Consider the following 18,734-nt stretch of genomic DNA (forward strand, 5'->3'; position numbering starts at 1 on the left):
ATGCAGATTAACATTTAAATTATCAGTATGTTAACTAGATACATACATTGGACTAATCAAACACAGCTCCTTAAGGAGCTACAGTCCAGATCAGCAGTATCTGCACTCTTCGATGTCCCTTACGCCATTAAACTGTGATTATTTAAATATGATGTAGCACTGACATGCACAGTTAGTGTACATATTCAGTACATTATTATTGTTAGTAGTAGTGGTAGCAGTAATATAATAAGAATGTTAGTAGCTATAAATGTATAACTCAAACATGCCCACATCATAGAACCTTTTAAATGGATCATATAATTTCATAACGAGGCATTTTTTTTCGCACCCTCAGATTCATAGCTCTCATCTTGATATACAGTATCTGTATTTTTTGATTAATGTACATAATTAAAACAACCTGCTACGAACACAAAACAAAATACAACAGCTGCTACGAAACAAAAGTGCTGACACCCTACTGGTGTACAACAGCCTCTCGCTCTCATACGGTTCTAAAATTTAATGAGGTACGACATCCTCACACCTGTAATTGTTCTTTTGTTGAGTGGTGCACCGACCAGGACAGTTATATTATGTAAAAGAGGAAAAAAGGCAAGTTCAACATTATTTTTCACATTGTTCGTATTTTACCGTTCATTCTATACATTGAGTCTGGCTGAACAAAATACACCTTTATTTGCGGGCAGAATGATTGCAGAAATTACTTCTTTTTTTTCCTCTCCTTCTTAAAGCTTTCAGTGAGATGATAGCGGTGATAGACGTTTGCTTTGTGCAATGGCACACAGCACCTTTGCAGTAATGAAAAAAAGAGGCAGACAAAGACCTGATTATGCTCGTTACATATTTCCAGTTTCTAAGTGATCTTTCCCTTTCACACCGTGTCAGTCTGAATCAAAGATTATGGCATTTGCATGGGGAATAATAGGCGACAGGGTATTGTTATTGCTGCTCACCAATGGCAGACTATCTACACAGAAAGCCTATTGTTTTGAAACCAAAATGAAAGGTCAGTTTTCTGAAGAGGAGCTGTCCAGTGCTGATAAGACTTTCTACAGATTGGATTGAAATCATTAAGTATTTTGTCCGTATGGGTGCTCCATACTTAAAATTATTATTGTTTTAATTGATAATTATTTTCTGATTAATTGACCTTTAATTGTTCCCTACCTCTCATATTGCAGAGGCTGAATTTTATGACTCGTCTGTTGACAAACGTGTTATTTGGCTCGGTGTATTCAGTATGTTAATATATGCTCACTGTTTACTGATAAAAGATAAGTCTTCGACTCAGTGCAGACCGACACATCGAACTCTCAGGTGTGCGGACGATGGAAATTAAATTATTAAGCCCTCAGGCTAGGAGGACTTGGAAAGTGTAAACATACGCTTATCAACTTGACCAAAAAGAGGACTTAAACAACGTATACAGACTACACTGACACTATATATATATATATATATATATACACTCACCTAAAGGATTATTAGGAACACCTGTTCAATTTCTCATTAATGCAATTATCTAATCAACCAATCACATGGCAGTTGCTTCAATGCATTTAGGGGTGTGGTCCTGGTCAAGACAATCTCCTGAACTCCAAACTGAATGTCTGAATGGGAAAGAAAGGTGATTTAAGCAATTTTGAGCGTGGCATGGTTGTTGGTGCCAGACGGGCCGGTCTGAGTATTTCACAATCTGCCCAGTTACTGGGATTTTCACGCACAACCATTTCTAGGGTTTACAAAGAATGGTGTGAAAAGGGAAAAACATCCAGTATGCGGCAGTCCTGTGGGCGAAAATGCCTTGTTGATGCTAGAGGTCAGAGGAGAATGGGCCGACTGATTCAAGCTGATAGAAGAGCAACTTTGACTGAAATAAGCACTCGTTACAACCGAGGTATGCAGCAAGGCATTTGTGAAGCCACAACACGTACAACCTTGAGGCGGATGGGCTACAACAGCAGAAGACCCCACCGGGTACCACTCATCTCCACTACAAATAGGAAAAAGAGGCTACAATTTGCACAAGCTCACCAAAAATGGACAGTTGAAGACTGGAAAAATGTTGCCTGGTCTGATGAGTCTCGATTTCTGTTGAGACATTCAGATGGTAGAGTCAGAATTTGGCGTAAACAGAATGAGAACATGGATCCATCATGCCTTGTTACCACTGTGCAGGCTGGTGGTGGTGGTGTAATGGTGTGGGGGATGTTTTCTTGGCACACTTTAGGCCCCTTAGTGCCAATTGGGCATCGTTTAAATGCCACGGCCTACCTGAGCATTGTTTCTGACCATGTCCATCCCTTTATGACCACCATGTAGCCATCCTCTGATGGCTACTTCCAGCAGGATAATGCACCATGTCACAAAGGTCGAATCATTTCAAATTGGTTTCTTGAACATGACAATGAGTTCACTGTACTAAACTGGCCCCCACAGTCACCAGATATCGACCCAATAGAGCATCTTTGGGATGTGGTGGAACGGGAGCTTCGTGCCCTGGACGTGCATCCCACAAATCTCCATCAACTGCAAGATGCTATCCTATCAATATGGGCCAACATTTCTAAAGAATGCTTTCAGCACCTTGTTGAATCAATGCCACGTAGAATTAAGGCAGTTCTGAAGGCGAAAGGGGGTAAAACACAGTATTAGTATGGTGTTCCTAATAATCCTTTAGGTGAGTGTGTATATATATATATATATATATATATATATATATATATATATATATATATATATATATATATATACAGTGTGTGTGTTTCCATTAAAATATCACTATCCTTCTTTATAACTCTCACTGCCCAATGAGTAATAAAACATTGATATGCCAGATTTTGTTGCATCCTTTATAGGTAGGTGACATATTGTGCATTATAGCTCAGTGTTTGTGTCATTGCACACATCCATCCATGTGGCCCTGCTGGAATTCACCCAGGGCAATATGTATTTCTATCATGCTATGAACTAGAATACTAGGCAGACATTAATTAGGTTGGCAGTAAAGTAGCATTCCTCCCCAAAAAAACAACTGAGCTCTGTTGAATTGAAGTAATCTGCTTCATTACCGGTAATTGTATTGTGTATGTGTGTGTGTGTGTTTGTTTGAATATGTATATATTTTACAACACACATTTCTTCCTTAAAAATGCAAGCTATAGAAAAATCCTTATAATTTGGAGAACAATGTTACACAACAATTACATGGATGTTTACATTTATACCCTAAGTCATAGTGAATTAAACACATCATATCCAAACTGAAATAAATGACCAACAAGCATTTAGCATGGAAATTCTTCCCTGCACTAAACACTAATGGTGCTACAATTGTTTCATTGACGTACAGGGCGAAGGCTGTATAAGATAATAAAATAAGGTCACTAATTAAACTTAAACTTAATGAAAATACAGCCAACTAGCCCCCAAAATGTTTACATCCCATACCCCAGTACAAGTAAAAGTTCTACTTCAGTATCTAATGCAGACATACTCTAATATTGGTTCGGGAACTATCTGGGGAAGAAATCTACACAGTCTGCAGCACTCTTGGTACAAAAACAAAAAGGAACACATTGAAAACGTGTCGTCTGCGACTAATGGGACCACTACCTCAAGAGGAAATGAGAGTCATTTCACAGCAAACCCACGAGCTGGAGCTGCAATACCACCACCAAGAGGCGAAGGAACCGGTATGCATACTACACTCGCTCCAAACAGCAAATCTCTCTATATGGAAATGTACAGTGATACTCCCCTAACCCATCGAATGAAACAAACAATTGTTTACTCTGACGGCCCCTTAATACAATACATTAAACCTTAACACCTGTTGACTGACTTTGTAACAGCTATCCCTGTATTATAAACATGAGAAGAGTCCACGGATTGAACTATCAAAGTAATCTTTTAAATCATGGTTTACAAATCTGTTTCATTGAATTCTTCTGCCCGACGTCTATAATCTATAGTACACTGTATGTATAATATTATTAGTTGTCTGTAGACTACTTGTATTTTACTATGGGTTGCATTTTTATATTGTATTTATTTGGGTTGGTTACATGATTTAATTCCTATGCCCTTCTGTCCCCTCCTTCTGTTATACCTGTAATTGAAAATATGCAAGAATTAATGAAATACTGCTAATACCGAAGATCAAAAGAGCTGAGCAATTTAAATCGGAAAGCTATGAAATTACTTCCTTTGTGTTGCGAAGCTGCGACCCGCAGATTTCATGAAACAGGGATGCTACATATACATGTGTGAGTGCATGTGTGTTTAATTATATATATATATATATATATATATATATGTAACAATCCTCATCCAGTCCTCTATTATAATACTAATAATACCTTTATGACGTAGTTATTTTGATTGCAGTTAAGTGGTGTATCAATTCACATTCTTTGGTTTGTAATATGCCCACTAACAATTGTGAATTAAGAACTCTAGGCTGGTTGACAAACTATCCGCTGTATGTTAATAATGCATTGAGAGAGCTCTTCTGTATTAATTCTGCTTACTGAATGAATTAAACTCTGAAACTGATATTCATCTGTTGCTCTTATAACCGTAGGTGTTCCAGACACAGTTACAAAAAGTACTCCTCTTTTTACTAATCTCTAAATAAATTAACCGTCCTATTTCTAAAATACCAGTGACACTTCATATTTATTTTCAGTTGGACTGGACTGGTCCTTGTTTTGAATTTCGAATTTCAATCATCTCATTACCTATTTAATTAAATCCTGGATTTTTAAACATCATATAATTTACTGATTGTAGATTTTTTTTTTAAGGAAATCATTTGAGCAGTATGGCCTGTTATTCAATTAAAATACTTCATTATCTAAGCAGAATTTTTATCTCCACAACCTCTGATGTGTACAAGGACAGAATAAGACAGTAAAGGAGAAATGGGAAAATGCAAGAATTTGCCTCTGCTTGGAGATCTGTGCTGGCGGAAGACAGGTTTTCCAGTTTGCAGTCATAAGAACTAAATTACAATTATTTAATTTAAAAACAAATCAGATGAATTACTTGGGATTAACATTTAAAAAGCATAAGTTTCCATTACAGAAAACCGTGGATCCTCACAAGGTCAAGGACAGGCACTCACTGTTCTGAAACAAAGCAGGTGGTTTGTAGTTTATGCATTAACGGAGGGGGGGGGGGGTGGGCAGGTTAGAAGACCATTATGTGTGGAAAATTATCACCTGCATTTTATAGCTCCCAGAGGGAGCCACAGGTTAATTTTCCAAGAGCTGTCCACTGGGTATAGTGGCTACAGGAAAGAGAGAAAGCTAATAGTAGTTGCAAAAAAGCTGCAAAAGGGAGGAGCGAATCACCAGAGCAGAACCAGAAATGCGGCAGACCTCTCTTCAACAATATCTACACAGTAAAACAAGCCACTGAAACTGATGTGGTCCAGAAGGTGCAGCATGACTCTGCTGTGCAAATAGACTGTGCTCGCTTCTTATGTTCTTTTCCATTTTTAAATGTTAAATAAATTGCAGTGTCTGGCTCTGGCAGACTGTGCATTTTAAAGAGCGGCTTTCACAAATGTAAAGTGATTTATTTCTGATTGTCTGCCCTCTTCACTGTCTGAGACAGAAGCAAATTGAAAAAGAATCTCCAAAAATAGGCAGGAAACTTGGTTTAATGGCAGATGTAATGTCAATTGGGTATTAATCACAACAGTTGTTGCAGATTTTAATATACATTTGTGGTTGCCGAGAAAATGAGATTCAGATGTGAGTCTTTGATGTACAGAGGTAACAAATGCTAAATGCATATGCTCTGCATATGTAGATATTGAATTATCTGCCAATTACAATTAAAATGTTGACATGGCATTATTGCAGATTCACAGTAGTATTGCCTGATCAGAATATAAAATATAATATAGAGTCCATTTCAGTTTTGTGGGGAGTGAAAAATACATTCCTATTTCTGGTGTCTGAATTAGAATCATTGATGAATAACACTGATGTATCCACAATAAATTGGGTCCAATCTGCATAGACATTAATATAATTAAACAGATCCTAAAGCATTAAAGCAGCTCCTAGGAAAAAATTAGCTAAAGACGTTTAAGTTATTTTTCTGAAATGTGATTTAATACACTTTTAAACCATGTGTGACAGCCTGTAAAATATGTTTTTGTTTATATTGTGGTTTAAATGTTTTTCTTATTTTTAGGCATGAGAGCAAGGGACAAAATCTTGAATTAGACCCCTGCCCCGGCCTTTTTGCTCATGTTTTATGAATCTTATGATTATTTTTAGCACAGTGTTGCATGAAAATGTGGGCGTGGGGAGAGGCTTGCATGTATTAACGACGTCACCCCTGCAAACATGTGCTTAGTGTCACTGGTGGATATGAAGATGGGATGCATTTCTGTAACATAAACTTGAGTTCAGAGTCCCTGTATCAACTTTGGAACCCCAAGCAAGCTGATGAAATAATAGTCACTGTTTTCTGTGCAACATTATTACTATACTTTATAATGCAATACTATTTATTCACTAATTTCACTAGATTACGATTACTAAATGATACAATTAGAACATCGACAGCATCATACATTTAACATATTGGAATTTGTCACATTTTATCTACTTTAATCTCGGGATAAGTTACCTATTCATGTGTCAATCCTTTGTTGTCTTGGCTTTGAGTTGTAATGATGTTGTGCATATTTTTGGGGTGGGGGATTTAAATTAACATCAGGAAATGAAAGCACTACTACTGAACAGAAAATGCAGAGGCAAGATGTAACAACATATTCTAATTCTGAGCATCACTGTCTTTTAACAGATCATTTGCTTAAATAATTGTGGTAGAAGAAAAGCCCATCCAATCCGTCAGGGATAGTCTGACAGTGTGAGCTTCATTTTCAGTCTTGGCATATTGATCCCTTGTCACTCAGCTCCAGGATGCACAGAGCATGACAAATTCAGGCTAATTTCGGGTGGCAGGGTAGTGATTGGGCGGATCTGGAAGGTGGATTGAGGTGCTAGGACAGTCTTGAGCGAAACCAAATGGATGGGTAGCAGGTGGTGTTTATGCAGTCGGCCAGGATCATTCGAAGGTCTCGTTGAAGGGGATTGTGGACACTTTCTAACTTTATGCACATGTTCAGATACTTTACGATTGCAGAAGTGTAACTCCAACTGAGAATTGACAGTGTTCAGTTTTGCTGGGCTAACAGACAAAGCAACATCATATCAATCACGATTATAACTGGTTTGGCTATATAACTGAAGAACATTTGCTTTTATCTACCAAAGGAACCTATTTTTATGACTTATTTTTCCATTTAATTGTAGAAAGGTTAGGTCATCTTTGTGCTACTAGGTTGAGGGTTATATATGCTTGCAACACCTCCATTTTGTATAGCTACAAAAAGGAAACTTGGGTCAACATGAAACAGTACGTCAGGATCAATCTGCCGAGAGGGAGTCTGTACAGTTTGCATGCAGATAATTTGTGAATCATCCATAGCCTTGGGGATGTTTTCAGCACTGGGACCTCAATGATCTTGTAACTACTTCTTAAAATGAATTTAATTTATAGGCACTATAACTTGCTCTCACCCAGTTCTGCTGTGGGTGACACTTTTACGAATGAACCATGCCATAAGTTATCGCTAGTCATCTGTCATGGAGTAAATTATAAGAAAAAGGCATTAGGAGGCAGTTAAAATTATTGCTTGATAACAATCACTCTACCGTACTCATTTAAGTCATAAAGATTTTATTATTCAGATTCCATATTTCAGTGCAATTGCAATCTTATACTTGCTCTGGGTTTTCTGCACTGTACCGAAGAAAGCCTTTTCATCTCCCTATGGCTTTTCATTAAAAATTAATACAGATAAGGTTTGTTTAGTACTGGGCAATGATAGGATATAAGGTCTTCGGGAAAATGAACAGGCAACTCTGAAACCACGGAGCACAGGGCTTTGGATTCTCACTTTAATACAAACTTTTTACTCGGAAAAATATCTAAAAACTTCCAATCTGTGCTCTCTGTCTATGTCTGGATTTAATTATTCATTGAAGACAAATTCAAAATGGGAAAATAGGACTCTTCAACCATTGATTACGGTCTGAGTTATGAAACCGAGCCACAGAGTACAATGACTGATACGGGAATGGTTAGCGAACCATTAGTTTGGCCATATTTTGAATTTTAAATTGTAAATTCACATAAGCTGGACAAATTTAACTTAAGTTTGTGCAAGTTAAATTTAAAAATGTAAGTCTTATGTGGTAAGCATGATTTATGTTCCTCCAAAATGTTTTGAGGCATTTAATAAATATATTTGGACAATTGAATTTATTTTAATGGAATAAGGGACAGTTTCTGTTAACATTTAATTTTTATTTCAGTTACTTTTATTAAAAGATAATGCTGGTAAACTGGATCTTATCTGTCATAATACAGAGGATCTGAAGACTGGTCTTTCCCAGTGGTTAGTTTTTTTCTCAGTGCTTTGACACAGCCTTTGTCAACGTCCTCACCATCTTTCTTCTGCCATTTCTGAATCCGGAAAAAGAGGGGGTTGAGATCTTATCCTTCATCCATTTGATCTATGACAAAAAGATGTTAAAATGTTTTGTGTGGGTTCAAAACTCATTAAGTATTAAGTGGGATAGAATTAATGGATGAGGTAACATCTGGCGGTAAAGCATCTGAGTCTCTTTAGTAAAAACAACATTCTGTTTAATTAATATTTGATAAAGGCTTGACTAGGTGGCCTGATTAAAATCCAAGAGATCGTGGTTTCAAATTGCAATACTGATGCAGTCTGTGGCCAGAGATTAAATGTCCAAAGCTATTTAAAGAAGACACCTGGTATCCATGCAGCTTCCCCCTAGTAATGTTTATTTTATTGCATTTTATTAGCTCACAGCGCATCTCAGTCAGTGAGAGGTTTCTATTGTTCAGTCCGTCATTATATATGTGTAGTATTTTGAGTGAGAGGGAACACAAGTTGTAGAAGAAAACTTTATTACTTCCAAAGCTGTCATGGGAATTACGAGAAAAATAAAAAACAAAAATAAACCGGCTTTACACGGGGAGATCGTTTTGACGGCTCAAGTGTATGTGAATCTGAACTCATCAATTGCATGACATTAGTATAATCATCTTTCAGTATTGTTTGCTAAAGCTCTTGGGAACATAATCCAATTTTTGTTTTCCCCCAGAAACAGAAATCACTATTAGTGGTATCATACTTTGTTATAGAAAACATTTCAGACCAAACATGGCACTCATCCACAATGTGTCTAATCTAATGTGTTTGGCTTTAAGGACATCTGTGATCCATTTCATAGGTGGCCACCAGGATAGTGTGGATATTAAACCTACAGCACACTTGGTTTCCCAGCATGAGTAGTTGTTAACGGTTGTAATAGTTAATCCCAGATGTGTTCTATGGGAGTAGTGTTAGGCCCAGCTTGTTATATGAGGCACTATTGTGTTTCTATGCAGCGTGCTTGGTCCCACAAACAAGTATATTGCCCTTAATAGAGACCAACCTATAACCAGCACATGACCCCAGGAACAATGTGGTACTTGCACAGGAAAGCTTGGTCCATTGCTTTGGGCAGTGCTGACTATATGGGGTAGTTAGGCACATTAAAGGAGTTTTTGCAACTAGTAATTTATATTCCTTAAACATACCATTTGTTGTAGATAACGGCGGATGTTGTATTTTGCAAGAAAAACTCTGATGTGGAGTTTTCCCATTTCTTAATCTCTACTGGGCGAACAATGAGCTCTCCCTGGTTTCTGTGTAGCCGAGCCAAAAACTAATGAAGTTGGACATCATTCTAGCATTTGTGGATTTGCATACTGGGCAACCAACCTTAACATTATAGTGAAAGGGAAACTGATTAGGCAAGCTTGTTATTTCCAGTATGATTTAGCTTTAAAAGCACATGTCAATTAGGTTTATGATGACTTTCCATCCCATTCTTAATAATCTTTAAACAGACAAAAAAAAAGACAAAATGCACTGTACTTGGTTGGGTTTCAAAGTAAAAATTAAATATGAACACGATAAATAGTGTCAAATGTCATAATGAGACAAGAATGACAGATTCATCCAAATAGGCAAAGTGGACGTTCTCAGGGAGAATTAAATGAAGCGAAAGATCAACAGGTAGGAGCGAGGAATTTTGACAGATGAAAATTAAAATTCTTCTTGTTCTAAGTTAGATTTATAACTCATATGTGAACGGGGTCATAGATTTAGGCCGGGTCAAAACTAGTCCTGCTTTTCGACCGGCCTAATGCGGCCTAAATGTAACTGACGCGCCGGGGCCTGGGCCGGTGGAAAGCGTCAGCGTGTGACGCAACTCAAGCCCCGCCCCCAGAGACACGTGTCCGAGAGACGCAGAATAAACACACAATAAACACAGAGTAAACACACAATAAACACACAATAAACACAGAGTAAACACACAATAAACACAGAGTAAACACACAATAAACACACAATAAACACGTGCACCGACACGGCTACAGCGCTGCAGGACACAGTATTGTCTCTGTATTGTTTGAATGTCATATCGATCTATAACCTTAAATGTACTGATACATTTCGCTAGCTCACATCTTTATATATATTATAAAAGTCTAGGCTAAGTAATGAGTTATAATGTAAACAATTCAAACTACTCGGTCGATTAAAATAAAAGTGTGTAGCTGGTAAACTTGCTATTGTTTTTCTTGTACTAAGTATGACTGAAGTCTGAAATTTAACAGTATGCATTTTACACGTGGCAATTGCATGTGAAATTGTGAACGGGATCATAACTTTATTAATTTGCATTAAAACGATATAAATTTAACCGAAGCAGGTTTCCATTCAAATCAGTGCATTTTAACACGAGACCAGCTATTTACTATGCAATCCGAAATGCGATGATATTGAGCTGAGCAGGACAATCACAAATGCCGGCGTTAGAGGTGACGACTGGGACGGTGCAGAAATGAAAGCGCTGTTTACAATGTGGATGGAGGATAAAGTTAAAACAGAAACCGCTGCTGTCTGAGGCAATTATCACTATAGACGCGTCACAGAGGCTGCTTTCGATGCAGACGATTGCATACTAATGCACACGATTTCTTGTGATTTAATACAGATGTGCTAATAAAGGTGCTTCGCTTTCGGGTGGATTGTATAACAGCACTTTTAAACTTGCAGAACCGAAGATAGACGTTTGAAAAGTGAAATATATGACTTAGATTCCCCATTGAACCAGCACATTTTTAATTATTTTAGAAAGCTTCGGCTGCAAAGGGTTAAGATTACTTTCAAATAAAATAGAGAACCGAACAATAGCCAATCGATATTAATAAGTTGCGATTATAAATACAGCGCACACACCTGTAATCAGACCTAATGTCCTGCGTCACTGGTTTGTTTGAGCAGATGTTTGTTCCCGGCATGCATTGCGTTTAGGCCGCCTTTTCGCCCGCATGTGTGACGCGCTGAGGCTCCTAAAAGCGCAAGTGTGAACGGGGTCTTATTGATAATTTATCAAACCATTTTTTTTATTAATAGCACATTTATATTAGTATTTAACACATTTTCATGCTCGTTTTCAGTTTATGAAACCTATACAACGTTTTTATGATCCTGTTTGGCACGAATTGTTCAAAAACCTCTCTATCGTGCAAAGTGAGGTATAACTATAGTCTTCTGTGCTTTTAAACAATCAATATTAGTGTTTCAAGCAGTATGACCAGTTATTTACTAATTCTGTTTACCAGCAAATCACTGCACTATAATTATTTGTTCATACATTTTAGCATGTAGGTTGGGTTTATCTGCAGCGTGACAAATTAATCTGATGTTTTTTAAAAAGCTCGGCTCTTAAATAAAAAAGACAAGGATTGGAGCAAAGCATTTGTTTGAGGAATGGGTCAATACTATTAATAATGAGGGCTGCCCACTCCCTGCCTTTAAAGCTGTAAAAATAAAATAATCTCCATATATATTAAACATATCATTTTATACCATGATATTAACATTAATCAGGGTATTGTAGAAATTGTATACCATCCCATCCCTACTATATAATAAGCACAGAATGTGAATTAACATACGTACTGGAAACAATATCCACAAGTTAAACCATGGCATTGGCCTCAGCTGCTTGGTAATGTATTGGTAATGTATGTTAGTGAGAAAGCTGTTCTGTATGTTGAAATTAAGTTCTTTACATTTTTTTGTGTGTTTTTTGTGTGTTGAGGTTTTCATGAATTTGCCATGGGGAGAGATTTCCTGTGAGTGCTAGGAAAGAAATTAAAGTCAGAGGTTTTTATTTATGTAGATTAGACAGCTTGGGGAATGTCTGTAAACCTGCTCGTGCCTCGAATCCCAATAAACCGAGTGTTAACCTTATCAAGGCGCTTTAATTGCTCTAGAGCAGAACTGACAGTGCAGCCCAACATGCACAGACTGCATTAGATACAGGCCTTTTTTCTGATCAAGTTGTACTACATAATCATAATCATCATTGGTTCAAATAAAGTGCAATTAGCAAGACAACTTTTTATTTGCTGTTGGCCTGGTGCAGACAGCACAGCAGTTCTATGTCTTTAAATAATTTACATCTACATAAAATAAATTACTGCATAACATTTGTAGAAATTTACTACGAGACACTGATTTAAGCAAAGACACAACACTAACAATTATATTGTGTTTTCTTTGAGAATCTTATCATTTTTACGGATTTGTAATTAGCAAACAATACATTATAAAGTATGAAATATTGTTTGTTGATTATGATTATGAATATCAACCTGAACAGACAATAATTTCCTTTTTAAAACTATAGCACAACAGGAATAACTTTAATTGTAGGTGTTTGCTTGATAAAACACAAATAATTCAAAGAATGTTTAATATATTGCTTTTTTCCTCAAAACACAATTACTGTTTTCAAATTATTTAAAAGGTTTTAGAGTGCACTCTTTCTCAAAGTGGAAACTGTGGCTCTGCCAATTCAAGACTGTTCGACCACAAATAGGCCGCCATTTTGAAACCGCTTCCTGTTCCGCGTTGGTCGCACACTGAGAACGCGTTTTTAGGGAATGCGTGTCAGTCCTCTAGATATTCACATGGTTAATGTCCGTATTAAATAAAATACACCAACAATAACGATGCTAAACTAACATCTCTGCTGTTTCACTTCCAGCGAGAGAGGAAAACGTCGCCACCTTCCGGGGATCCGAGTATTTCTGCTACGACCTGTCGCAGAACCCCATCCAGAGCAGCAGCGACGAGATCACGCTGTCCTTCAAGACGTGGCAGCGCAACGGGCTCATCCTGCACACCGGCAAGTCGGCGGACTACGTCAACCTGGCCCTGAAAGACGGCGCCGTGTCCCTGGTCATTAACCTGGGATCGGGGGCGTTCGAGGCAATAGTTGAGCCAGTTAATGGCAAATTCAACGACAACTCTTGGCATGACGTAAAAGTCACGCGCAACTTGCGACAGGTAATGATGATGGTTGGCGAGGGTAATGTCACGTAGGCAAGCCGGGGAGAGTGAGCCGCAAACATCTGTCGGGTGGATACGATATAAATTACATCTTTTTTTTAAACAGAGTCAAGACCCTTACATACATTTAGATTTGACCAGGTATTTTTAATTTTGCATATTTCTGTTTTTAGTGGAAAAAAAATCTTTGTTCCATTATGTTTATTGATTTCGTGCTTTTCTCATTCTCTTTACGGAATCCATAAAACGATATATTTTGTTCTTTTCATAGCCTCTTGGTGTGCTAATGTTTCTCAGTCATTTTCAGTTTCTTTATATATTCTTTTAATGCCTTTTAATTTGACTTTTCTGTCTGTGAATGTAAAAGATTTTTTTTTCTAAACTCCAAGAGCACCAATTTCCCTTCTGATTTTACCCATTTTACTTCACTTTTTGCTTCCTTAAGCAGACTCCTCTGTCAGCTGCCATTACTAGCTTGATGGCTCTAGAAGACTGAATTTTTCCTGTAAATATTTCCACCTCTCAGAAGTAGTGAAACTATCTGTGAAGCAGGGGAAGCGCCAAACAACCTCAAGCCATTTCGGTTTACTCAGCCACAGTATACCTTTTCAACTGTAACGTTCCTTGCAAACCGTATTTTAAATTATGCATATAGTACAGGTTTATTTTTGTCTGTGTACTTTGGAGAGCAGTTTAATAGTTCGTGGCAGTTTGAAGTTGATATGGCAGTATAGAATCAGCGGGTGTTTTGATTTACATCACTGTTTCATGGCTACGTTTCCTAGAAGGTGGTGCCGTCCATCTTTGTGAAGTCATCAGAAAGTGCTGAGCTTGTAGTTAGGGGCAATGTTTTATTATTATTTTTTATTCAAGCTGCTTTATAAGTTGTTTTTATTGTGCTTTGTTGCAAGTAATGATTTATTTAGATTGTTAGATATGTCTATGTGTAGAGTGATAGGCGTTGCATTTATGGGAAAGTAGTTTGCGATTGTGTTGCAAGTCTTGGGGGTTGTTTCATGCAGACTCATCAATTTCCAGGTGGTGATTACCTGTGGAAACCCAGACAAAAGTCCTTTAAGAGTGCATAGTTAAGTCGTGAAGTGAGTAGGGTTTTTGGTAACTGGTTTATGGCACAGGCCTTTAGCTACTGTGACAAGTGTAACAGCTTTTTGAGATCAAAATACGGTTTGTTTTATCTTGGAAGAGGCTGACAAGTAAGTACTGATTTCATGTTACTAATAAGCCAAGATTTATAAGTCTCAGAATGGTTTCTCTGCCAAGGAATATTCTGGTTTTGGGTTTTGCTCAAGTTAGCTCTAGGCCTTTAGGCTTGCCCTTGCAGATTCTCTCTCCTCTCTCTTTCTCCCTCTCTTTCTCTCTTTCTGTCTCTCTCTTTTGGAAGACACGCTTTGTAAGACTAACACTAACCATTCATGGAATGAATCATTTTTTTTACTAACCGTTACCTAACCAACTAATGTACTAACACCCTAATTATTCATCATTGTTTTTTTTTTTGTTTGTTTTTTTATTAACAACCGTTCTGTTCACTATTTTTTAATTTCCTTTCTTCCCCCTTTTCCGCAAAGCACTCAGGCATTGGACACGCTATGGTAAACAAACTACATTGTCTGGTAGATATCATTCTTATTGTCTTTTTTTGGGTTTGCCGTGTGTTCCCTTCCCCTTCCTTTGAGTTAAGTTTCATTGTAGACACCATTATCAAAAAATGAGGAAATGGGGTTGGTATTTCTTGGCTTTCTTCACTTTTAATTTCCCCCCCTCCCTGTTTTTCACCACGGCTTTTACTTCTTTTTTCTCTTTTCTTTAAACTTCTTCTACTCTTCAAAGACTTTAGATCAGACCTTTGCAGGGCTTAGTGTATTAACAAAGCCTCCACATTTTTTTGGCGACGACCGTAGGAGAAACTGGCAGAAGCTTTCCAAAAAAAAACTCAACGCGGGAGCTCTGTCAGTTATTTTCAGTACACTCTGTGCATGGCATGCCTAAATATCACTGCTTCTCCCACCCTTGTCTCCATTACTACCTTGTCTGCTAACTTGTGTCCACTAACACTTTTAACCCACTTACCCTCCAACTACCACCTCCCACCCCACCCCTCAACACACATTTGTTTTTATGGCATGCAAGTGGCAGCGTGGGTGTTGTAGTACCTCTCTCATGGCTTCTGTTTTACCCGGGTGTTTTATGTTTGGCACATGCATGTTTCTTTAGGTTTATTAGCAGGTTTGCACATTTGGTGGTAGCACCCTTGACTTTCCTCCATGGTTTAACCTTGTTGACAAAATCTCATGGCTTGCACATTCATGACGTTGGATGGTAAGATTCCCTCTTTGACGCATGTGTGTCAGTGTTTTAAAAAAAAATATATATATATATCCAGAACCTAACCCTGAATAAAACAAGTACAAGCAATTGTTCTTGGTTTTAACATTTACTAACCCTGTAAACCTAAACGAATAAAAACAAAACAAACTCTTCCATTTTCTTGCCCCCCATCAAGATAAAGAAAATATGTTTGAGAGATATTTTCTTTACTTGTCAGCGATTCCTTCGAACCGGACCGAAAGACCAAATCATAATGTGTCTCTTCAAAATGTAAACAGTCCAGAAAACGGGGACTGAATGATATGATGCTAAAAAATAAACCGAACACGGCATAAAAGATCCTGATAGGAGAACGGACGGTGAAACAATACCAGGAGGTCATCTGTGGGCATTGTTTTTTTGTTATATTCTGTGAACAGGTAACAATATCAGTGGATGGCATCTTAACCACAACTGGATACACCCAAGAAGACTACACCATGCTTGGCTCAGATGATTTCTTCTACGTTGGTGGAAGTCCAAGTACGGCTGATTTACCTGGTTCTCCTGTCAGCAATAACTTCATGGGCTGCTTGAAAGAGGTAATATGATTATTCATTTCTGTGGTTATATCATATGATCATATTAGTCTTATTTGACCAAAGTACGAAAACTGGTCAAACCTGGTTAAAGAATGGTTCAGTTGCACACGTTTGCTTTCAGACCCAAAGACATCGGTCTCCACAGTGCAGCTCCAAATGAAATTCACAGGATTTATATGTTTTCTAGTACCAATCGAGAAACAGATTAAATTCATATTTAATTTGACACTCCAGTCACGGCAAATGATTTGATTAATGCTCGTTGTAGTCTGAAGAATAGTAGAGGTGATTTAGTAATGTGGGATTAGTTTGCAGAATAAGCACAGTGACAGAATGTTAGCTGTAGGAATTGCAGACTAGCTGGCACTTATTGTTGCACATTTTACAGCAATTTATTCTTATGAACATATTTATAAACGAATACTACAACAGAAATACCTGTTATATTGCTGAAATCGAGTTTGTTTGGGAGAATGGATTAGGAAAGCACCTTAATGTTTTATTACTCCGATTGTAATCCCTAGCTGGCAGGAAGTCTTAAAAAAAACTTTCTAATGCTGTTAATTGCTTGTTGAGCATTTAATAAGCCAGCACCTCCAGGCCTCACAATAATTACGTAGTAATGCACAAGACCTAAAACTGAATGATCTTTATTTTAGCTAGAATTAGGCAATTAAATCTTTCCTAGACCTATACTGAGAAATACTATTGCATAATCGGTCTTACTGTCAATGAGGTGGTTATGTGCTCCCTTCACAAGAATAGTGGCACAATCATTATGCAAAATTATGACTGATGATAATTTCTGAGAGCATACATTTTGACCACACATTAGCTGCTTTTATGCATTGATCCCTCATTGGGTGCCAATAAAAACGAAAGGGTCTTGAAACTACACTAGTCCCACCACAACCCTTGCTTCTACAAATCAGGGAAATGTCTCTAACAGAAATATTTGATGGGAGCTAGTTATCCCAGCATTTTAACGTATGGTGTGTAATGCATCCTGTTTACATTTCATTAGTTTGCTATAATAGTGTGCTATAATAACTATAATAGATTGTTAGTGCAGTACAATATAGCCTGACATAGTAATAATGTTAAATTCACATTTTGCAGGGGTGTGTGTGCTTTATATCACATACATATTTATAGTAGGTGGTTAGCTATTTTGAAGTAATAGTTAAATTTTTTTCCTGTGAATTTGTAGTCCAGGTTTATACATTAATGTTTCACTACTGCTAAATGTTCAGCCCTGTCCTACTTTCAAAGAAAAGGCCTATGAAAAGGGATGCCCATTTCTGAGATTATAGTAATTGGCCTCCCCTAAGTGCTATGATGTAACTTCTGGTTGTACAACACTTTACCCACTGTGCTTTATGGTGCTTGTTGTCGCTAGATCAAAGATCCCTCCTGTCTGTCCAGTATGGACTCACAGAATCTCTTCCAGTACTCATCGCTTTGCTGTCAGGGAGCGGTTATTGGATTGCAACATGTTAAAGATGGTCAAAAATGAATATCGACATAGAATCCTTATTATCACATTCTAGCCTTGCCTTCCGAAGCACTCCTGATTTAATCTGTAGTATCTTTCTTAATTGCTCAGCTCGAAGATGGAAATACGCTTAAATAGACATTTTCGCTCTAGTGATTACCGGTTGTTTTGCAACTTGACGCATGGCTGGATGTGAGTGTCTGTGTGTGGGTTACATTTTCACGGTCCCAAAAGACTGAGGAGGGCATTGAGTTTCGTCTTTGTTTCAGACTCACACAAAATAGTATTATCCACAGTGGCATCGGCCAAGATAGTCTAAATGGAACAGGATTGTGTGCATTTGATTAGTCAATTATGTGGGTTTGCTATTATATTCCCAAGCATGTAAGTCTAAAACGAGGGCTGCCGAAATACCGAACCAAAATGCCATGTCTGTTGGCAATCTGTATACGTAAAAAATAGGCCGTCTAGAATGAATCTCTTAAAGGTGCCTTCCAAGCTGTGGTGTAGACTCCTGCCCTTCTCTCTTTTCTGTTTATTTGCTGTACCTATGAGCTTTTCCATTACCCCTTCTTGACACCAGTGATATCATCCGTGGCTCAGAGCAGCGCCGCGGCCCCGACGAGACATGCTGCAATGTCAGCCCGTCTGTTCTCAGACTATCGCCGTTTCATTCCCTCATCCCCCTGTCACTGCAGATGGGCGGCCAGCTTGGCAAGAAATCCTACACGAAGCCCCGTCAATCCCGCACCCTCCTTTCAGGCGT

The 18,734-nt window shown here is 37.9% G+C and overlaps 1 protein-coding gene across 9 annotated transcripts in view; it reads left to right on the forward strand.

The window, feature by feature from the left end:
• nrxn3a (neurexin 3a) overlaps positions 1–18,734 on the forward strand; it is a 328,954-nt gene that overhangs the window by 58,820 nt on the left and 251,400 nt on the right. For 6 of the 9 annotated variants that reach the window (XR_010805140.1, XR_010805144.1, XR_010805142.1 and 3 more), the window contains exons 4-6: positions 13,239–13,540; positions 15,133–15,156; positions 16,312–16,473. Coding sequence is in view for 2 of the 9 variants with exons in the window: in XM_066694072.1 (XP_066550169.1) it covers positions 13,239–13,540; positions 15,133–15,156; positions 16,312–16,473 (488 nt within the window). In the remaining 7 variants the exon portion in view is untranslated. The remainder of the gene's footprint in view (positions 1–13,238; positions 13,541–15,132; positions 15,157–16,311; positions 16,474–18,734) is intronic. The other 3 variants (XR_010805141.1, XR_010805143.1, XR_010805146.1) reach the window with 1 other exon arrangement.

The sequence above is a fragment of the Amia ocellicauda genome, chromosome 21 (genome assembly GCF_036373705.1).
Source record: "Amia ocellicauda isolate fAmiCal2 chromosome 21, fAmiCal2.hap1, whole genome shotgun sequence".
Classification (NCBI taxonomy): domain Eukaryota; kingdom Metazoa; phylum Chordata; class Actinopteri; order Amiiformes; family Amiidae; genus Amia; species Amia ocellicauda.